General features: G+C 34.0%; 1 protein-coding gene across 1 annotated transcript; it reads left to right on the top strand.

Moving 5' to 3' along the window:
• The first annotated feature begins 758 nt into the window (after positions 1-758).
• Positions 759-7,362, top strand: LOC115447580. Its single transcript, XM_030174724.2, has 6 exons — positions 759-1,032; positions 1,103-1,298; positions 1,618-1,786; positions 2,696-2,835; positions 5,207-5,467; positions 7,133-7,362. Exons 1-6 carry the CDS (start codon positions 932-934, stop codon positions 7,322-7,324), a joined length of 1,059 nt encoding a protein of 352 aa, XP_030030584.2. The 5' UTR covers positions 759-931; the 3' UTR covers positions 7,325-7,362.
• The last annotated feature ends 522 nt before the right edge of the window (positions 7,363-7,884 follow it).

The following is a 7,884-nucleotide window of genomic DNA, read 5'->3' on the forward strand; positions in this document are numbered from 1 at the left end:
TCTAATAGAAACGAAAATATGCAAGAGAATTCTAGGTTCATTTATTTAGATAAACTGCAGATGAGAAGAAAGTTAAAGTTTGCTCTAAAAGATAATAAATATCTTTTATAGGATTATGTAAATCGATGTTCCATTGCTCTCGATAAGTAAAAATATAGGGGAGAAATAGGTAATCCATATCATCGATATAATATGCCAAAAATATTGAAAATAAAATTCTATTATTTAATTATTCTTCTAGTGTAGCTTACATGTTTGTATCACTTATGTCATGAGTAGCATGTCGGAGTTTTTTTGATAACAGTCTCAGATTAAGGTGGTAGCTCAAGGTCCATTTTCATACATTTTGTTTCGGCTTTAATCTGGGTAACTAAACAAGTATTGGCAAGTAAAGAATTTAAATTCACGTCTAGTTAGTGATTAGTTCTCGCAGTTGAAAGAAAAATGTAAAAATAATTAATGATCATGGATATTTCTGCCTTTAAAATTTCGTCATATTAAATTTTCTGACTGAATTTATTGACTGAAAAACGTTCAAAAACCCAAGTTTATATCGATCTCGTTTTTGCTCATTGCCACATAAAACATCGGACCATACAAAATGAGGGGTTTTCATATTGAATAATGTGTTTGAATTACAAATAAATAATTTAAAATTTTAACAAAAAAAAAATTTCTCAAATATCGATACAGAATATTTCAATATTATTTGACATCACCAAGGCAAACTTTGATGTTTTGACATTTGTGTAGAGTTGAAAAATGACGTTTGAATTATGTCATATGTCACAACCACACAAACAGAAGACAAATTTGTTTTACCAAAATTAAAGTTGAAACCATTACTCTGTTTTAATTTTTAATATGATAGCTTTATACTAAATATATCCATAAAGTTTCATGGGAGTGTTGAATATATTTGTCTTACAAAATGATTTCTTTCTATCGGTATTATCACATGTCATGTGCATTGTATAATTTAAAAAAGCAGGGTATGAAACTTTGTAAAATGGTTAATCCGAAAACGAAACGGTATGCTTAGTTTATGTATGAATTCTGGTCATTCTGCCAGGAAAGTATTTCATATTTTTTTTCTATATAGGCAATGGTATCCACAAATAGAAGCTCCTGCAATGCCCAGTCTTAAAAGTTTAACCAAAGTAAAGAATGAACCGGGGAAGCGTGGTATACGTAGAATGGCGATGCTTAATAAAATGTTCATGAAACAGATAACAGACATGATGTCTACAGGCACTGTTGCAATGGATATTGTTGGTCGGGGAATTGAAATTTCAAAAGTAAGTGAAAATAATTAAGATATTATTCTTAGAAACTCTCCCAAAATACTTATCTAGATGTATTTTGTCTTTAGATGTCTTAAATCTAGTTCATACCAAAAACCTTGTTACTGCACTTGCCATGCCTTTTTCTACTAAAAACAACAGTGGTTCAACTGATTAGTGTTTAAACAAAAAACAATTAACATCATCAGTTTTGGCAGAATGGTAGCAAAGTAAAGTTGAGTATGTGATATCATTAGTAACCCAATGTCAAGATAAAGTTTAATTATTTTATGAATTGTAGAGGTTTCATACTATTTAATATTTTACTTTACAGGTAAACATATCCCCAGACTTTCAAAGAGTGAATGTGTTCTGGGTTTGTAAAGGTGATACAACAGATGAGGAGACTGAGACTCTTCTCAATAAGACCGCTGGTGCTCTGAGACATGAACTATCTACTTTAAGAGTTATGGGCCAAGTTCCATACATCAGTTTTGTCAAAGGTCTGTTCTTGCATAAAACAGTATAATATTGAATCCATAATATACAAATTAGACTACAATACGTCAACTTCTTTTCCATTGGCAGTGTATGTTGTAATCTGTTTATCCATGTATGCAATCAGTCACTAGGAAGTTTAGGGTTGGAATCCAAGGCCTGGGACAGTGTTTGTGTTTTTAAACACATTTTGTCTTGAACTAGGAACATCAGTGCAGTGGTGTGAATAATAAAAAAAATATATAGCAACATATAGTTTCAACCTCTTTTGTTATTTTTGCCATGTACAAGAGAGTTCACAATGATGTATCTGATTATACATATTATTGTTAAAATTTACACCTCCTGATAACAATAATTTTGAAACTTAACTGGCAAAATATATAATGGGGCCGTGGCTTGAGGGGCTGCCCTAGCTTATGAGAAAGAGAAGGTTGAATATTTTAAAACAGAACTTTAATGTATTAGAACTTCAAAAATGGTCACAGAAAAAAAAAATATAGATTTTTATGTTTGGAAAAATTCTATTGGATGATTTTGCCACAGGCCTTTACAGTGTATACTACTTGAAAGTGGGCTTGCATCAGAACGAAATCGTGTGAATAATGGGAAGTAGAAAAAATATTAGAAAACAATTCTTACGTTATATTGCTTTTTTTATATGAGCAATGTTATAATTTTCCCTTGTCTTATTCCTGCTTCATAGCGATTCATAAAATCTTCATGTCAATACTTAGTAGTAGCTTTTGCTCATGGCTACGGCCACATGGAATTCGCTCAGTGACAAGTATTTAAAAAACATTGAAACTTCCCCTTTATCAAATTTGATCAAAATCGGTTCTGTAGGTCAGGCTTGAAATGGCTGACAGGCAGATAGATAGACAGACAAAGTAACTTCGCTATAATTACCACAGATCATCAGGAAGCTCGACTAGTGGATCTTGATCGTTGTTTGGCCGCCGCAGATTATGGAGAGGATTTTAAAGCGACGGATATGGGACATATACTAAAGAGCGAATTTACTTTAGTTACGAAACTATCTGCAGAAATGAAGGTATTACTTAAAAATGTGTTTGATTGTTACTTTTTAAAATATGATCTTTAATTGTATTACTGTTTCTAATAATTATTCAAACAAAATTAAGTAGCAAATGATAATTAATATGGATAGTATTAATCACAAAATTATGTTTTTATTAAATTAATAAAAAAATTTAAGTACTTATTAGGAATCATGTGGTCGATTTCTGAATATACTTATTTAAGCAGCTGATTTTATTTTGCGGTCATCACTTTTTTTGTAATCAATATTTGTGGTTGCGTATTGCCATCGATCGTAGTTTGTGAAGTAAGTATATCAGTTAGCAACCACTTTAATTGAATGATTTGGAGAACATTTTATAAAACAAAAACATATGGACGTTTGCATCTTTTAGGCCACTATTTCATTTACTACTACAAATACTAAATTGTATATTAAAATTGTTTGAGGTGATGTGACGCCTCGGTCCCCCCGTAACCATGAAGGCTGCATAGTCTTCGAAACGTCGAGAGAAAAGTAAAATATTAAAACCGCAATAAAATCCGAAAAATTGTTTAATTTAATCTCTAACATTCGCGTAAACATAAGAAATCTTTACTAAATTGTATAACCATAAACTAAGTAATTATTAAGAACAGGATAAATAAAATAAGATTCTGCAACTCAGAATACGACCACATGGTCGCTTTCTAACATATTAATAAAATGCATAACCACCACGTTTTATTTTAATAGAAGGGAAAAAATGTTTAAAAAACAAATACTCGAATAATATTAAATTGTTGCAACAAATACTCGAATAATATTAAAAAATAAGTACTATTTATTTATTTATTATTAAACGGACTGCTAACGGGGTTTACAATTCAATTTAAATCCACACATGTATACTTAGTCTGGCCATAAATACTGTTACACTTAATTATAAAAAAATATTACATTTGAATTTCGAATCTGTCATTTTTATACGATTGTTCATTGTGTTTTCTCATTTTGGCGCCAATACATTGTAAAATATTTTGCGATATTAAAATGGTGTGGGGTGATAAAGAGAACCGAATCGCTGTGATAGCATTACACAAAGTAGGTATGGAGCCAAATGCAATTTTTAAAACTCTCCATACACTTGGTATTAGTAAAATGTTTGTGTACCGGGCTATTAATAGGTACAATGAGACCTCCTCTGTTTGTGACAGAAAAGATCTGGCCGTCCACGTAGTGTTCGTACGAAAAAGGTGGTCAAAGCAGTAAGGGAAAGAATTCGAAGAAATCCTGTCCGAAAGCAAAAGATTTTATCTCGGGAAATGAAGATAGCACCTAGAACCATGTCGCGTATTTTAAAAGATGACTTAGGACTTGCAGCCTATAAGAGACGCACTGGCCATTTCTTAACTGATAATTTAAAGAAGAATAGGGTGGTAAAATCGAAACAACTACTGAAGCGGTACGCAAAGGGAGGTCACAGAAAAATTTTGTTTACGGATGAGAAAATTTTTACAATTGAGCAACATTTTAACAAACAAAATGACCGTATTTATGCTCAAAGCTCTAAGGAAGCTTCCCAATTAGTCGACAGAGTGCAACGTGGACATTATCCGACTTCAGTGATGGTTTGGTGGGGTGTTAGCTATGAAGGAGTGACTGAGCCATATTTTTGTGAAAAGGTATCAAAACATCGGCACAAGTGTATCAAGATACCATTCTTGAGAAGGTAGTTAAGCCCCTTAACATCACCATGTTCAATAACCAAGTATGGTCCTTCCAGCAAGACTCGGCGCCGGGTCATAAAGCTCGGTCCACGCAGTCTTGGTTGGAATCGAACGTTTCGGACTTCATCAGAGCTGAAGACTGGCCGTCGTCTAGTCCCGATCTTAATCCGCTGGATTATGATTTGTGGTCAGTTTTAGAGAGTACAGCTTGCTCTAAACGCCATGATAATTTGGAGTCCCTAAAACAATCTATACGATTGGCAGTGAAGAATTTTCCCATGGAAAGAGTGCGTGCTTCTATTGATAACTGGCCTCATCGTTTAAAGGACTGTATTGCAGCCAATGGAGACCACTTCGAATAAGCTTTTTATATTTTTAATTGTTTTATATTTATGTATTAAACTGACACACTGTAAAAGTAATAAATGTTATTTGCAGTTAACAATTTTCTTTTTTCTTTATTACAATATTTATGGCAAGACTAGGTATACCAACAATCTATTTCCTTTATTTACAAAAGAAAACTTATTACTTATCAGTTATCAAATAAATCTATATGAACAAGTGGTAGCTTATTCGATTCGCGATATGGACGTAATGACCCTATTTCAGTTGTCCCAAAGACTTTATAATAAGTCCACAGGATATTAATTCATATTAAAACATTATTTAAGGCTAAAATTCAACGAATAGAAGAAGAGCTACCTATAGAAGACGATGCTATACCAGAAATGACACACAATGTGTATGGACTTGATCACGCTAAAATCATGAGCAGGCTTCTCGCAGCCAGGAAGAAAAGCAGAGACGCGTGGCAGAATTTAGGAAATGATTCAGTGATATCGTATAGAGTAGTAAGTCAGGAGAGTAAACCACCGGAGGTTAATACAACTAGCCAAAGTAAGGAGTTGGCAGAGTTCTTACAGAAGAGACAGGTGTGTATTGTTATCTTACTTCTTATAATATTTATGCGCAATCTTGTGAAAATGTTTGGATGTTTTGCCAGAAGTACAAGCAAACACAACCGAACGGATTAAGATGAAATTTGGCACACGGGTAGTCTACGTCTTGGACTCAACATTAAGGGTTTTTATCTTGATAATTTGCTTCCATGGGAAATAACGTTTTTTTATGTGGAGGGATAGGGTATCGTACAGTCTTTTAGGGTATTCTAGCGGGAAATGCTTTTGCCGCGAGCGGAACCGCGAGTAACATCTAGTTTAATATAAGGCGTAACACGAAAAATTCGTCCTTTATTTACCATATGTTAGTGCGCGCACTTCCTTACCGCGTATTTATTTTTACATAACTGCGCAGATTTTGCGAATAAATTCCACACGGATATTTTCATAGTGCGCATTAAACTGTGTTTATTAATTCATTGATAATAAAAAGGAACAGTTCGGTTTTAAATCGCGCAAAATTTTACGCACTTACTAAATATTTATACCTATTTGATATTATGCAAAATCTATGACAAATTTTGGGCATCATTTATGGATGAACAAAGGGTGACAAATAAAGTACCGTTATGGAAAGAAAGGACACGTGACTTAAGGCCGAAATTAACAATCCCATCAATATAGTAATGTGTGATCTCTCTCCGGTAATGTCGGCTTGCTGTCTCACCGAACTATTAGAGTGAAAGAACAGAGAGTGCACCTGTGTATTGCTCACACACTTGTGCACTATAATATATCCTGCGTACTTGGCTGATCTCCGTTGAGATTGGCCCCCGTGGTCGAAATTCGGCTAGGAGGAGCTTATGGTAATGGTTAATGTGTAATACGGCCAAACTTTATTGTGATGACCCAATTGCACGATCGATCCGGAAGTTTATTAATTTCGGCCATAAATGCATTCTTTCCCGCCCTCGTTGATAGCGAATTGCAAACGGCGTCACCCTGTCTAACTGGCCTCTTAGCTACTTTTGGGATGTAGAGCCAAATGTGTAATTTGATGTTTTACGGCGCTCGTATTAAATCGCCACTTTATATAATCTGGCAGTTGCCAGAACAGTTGTTCATCTCCATTTGGCCGTATGAACAATGAGAATTAGTCTAGGATTCTTATCTTACCATTTTCCGGTCATTACTCTAATTACGAATATGTTTTACGAGTGTATCCTAATTTTTAGCGGCACTTTGAAATCGTATCGGTAATAACGTTGAAGATTAAAATTTACGACTATTTGACGAACACTGTTTCTGGAACAATTACGTTTATGTTTAAAAACCCTTGAAAAATTGTTAAAGAGTACCGTTATCTGATTGTTTATAAGTTAATACATTGTAACTCAAAGAATTGGTTCTTTCCTTATGTTGTTGTTTAAGATCGGAAAGGTTATCCGTGAATGTAGTAGGCATTTATGTTTTAATGCATGCATGTATTTTTTACCCCAACCCAAGCCAAACAAACACAACATTATTTTCGTTTTGTAAGACTGATAATAATGTATTGAACTTACTTTCGCTACAGACATGTATCCCACGTGTTAATTTTAAAATTAAAATTCTAACTCAACATCCTTTATTAGATCATGATACATGTAAAAATACCCATTTTGAAACACTCTGTATAAGAATGTCCCGTTTTTACAGATTTTACAAAACAAATTGTCGAAACAATTGCGTAGTTCAAACGTGGACTGGATGGCTCACGACAAAGAGGATGACAATGAAGAAGAAATCATTTACGATGATGAATACGAAGACGAACTGTTTTATGAAGAAGATGACTTTTATCAAGAAAACTCTCAGTATGAAGCGAAGGATAGTAAAAGTTTAAATTGATATTTATTTTATTAGTTGAATAAATTATTTTAACTGTTCGTGGTGTTTATTTGTTACTAGTTGTTGCATAACATTTCGTTTACGTGAACTACAGGAATAATTTAAAGGATTCTTGAATGCGGAACAACTTACCAATGTCTGATGACTATCAGATGAATGGTTTAAGATTGCAAAGTAGAGAAACACAAACAATAAATTTTATTATACGCCCTTTGATAGCGGCGATAGCCTAGTTGGTGTGTGGAACGGTCTGCTAAGACGTATGTCCGCAGGTTCAAATCCCAAGGGCACACATCTCTGACTTTTCTAAAAATCATGTGTGTATTCTTTGTGAATTTATCGTTCGCTTTAACGGTGAAGGAAAACATCGTGAGGAAACCTGCACATCCGAGAAGTTCTCTATAGGAATTTCGAAGGTGTGTGAAGTCTACCAACCCGCACTAGGCCAGCGTGGTGGACTAAGGCCTAATCCCTCTCAGTAGCAGAGGAGGCCCGTGCTCAGCAGTGGATAAGTATATAATACAAGGCTGATATTATTTTATATTATTATTATACGCCCT

Source organism: Manduca sexta, chromosome 16 (assembly GCF_014839805.1).
Source record: "Manduca sexta isolate Smith_Timp_Sample1 chromosome 16, JHU_Msex_v1.0, whole genome shotgun sequence".
NCBI lineage: Eukaryota > Metazoa > Arthropoda > Insecta > Lepidoptera > Sphingidae > Manduca > Manduca sexta.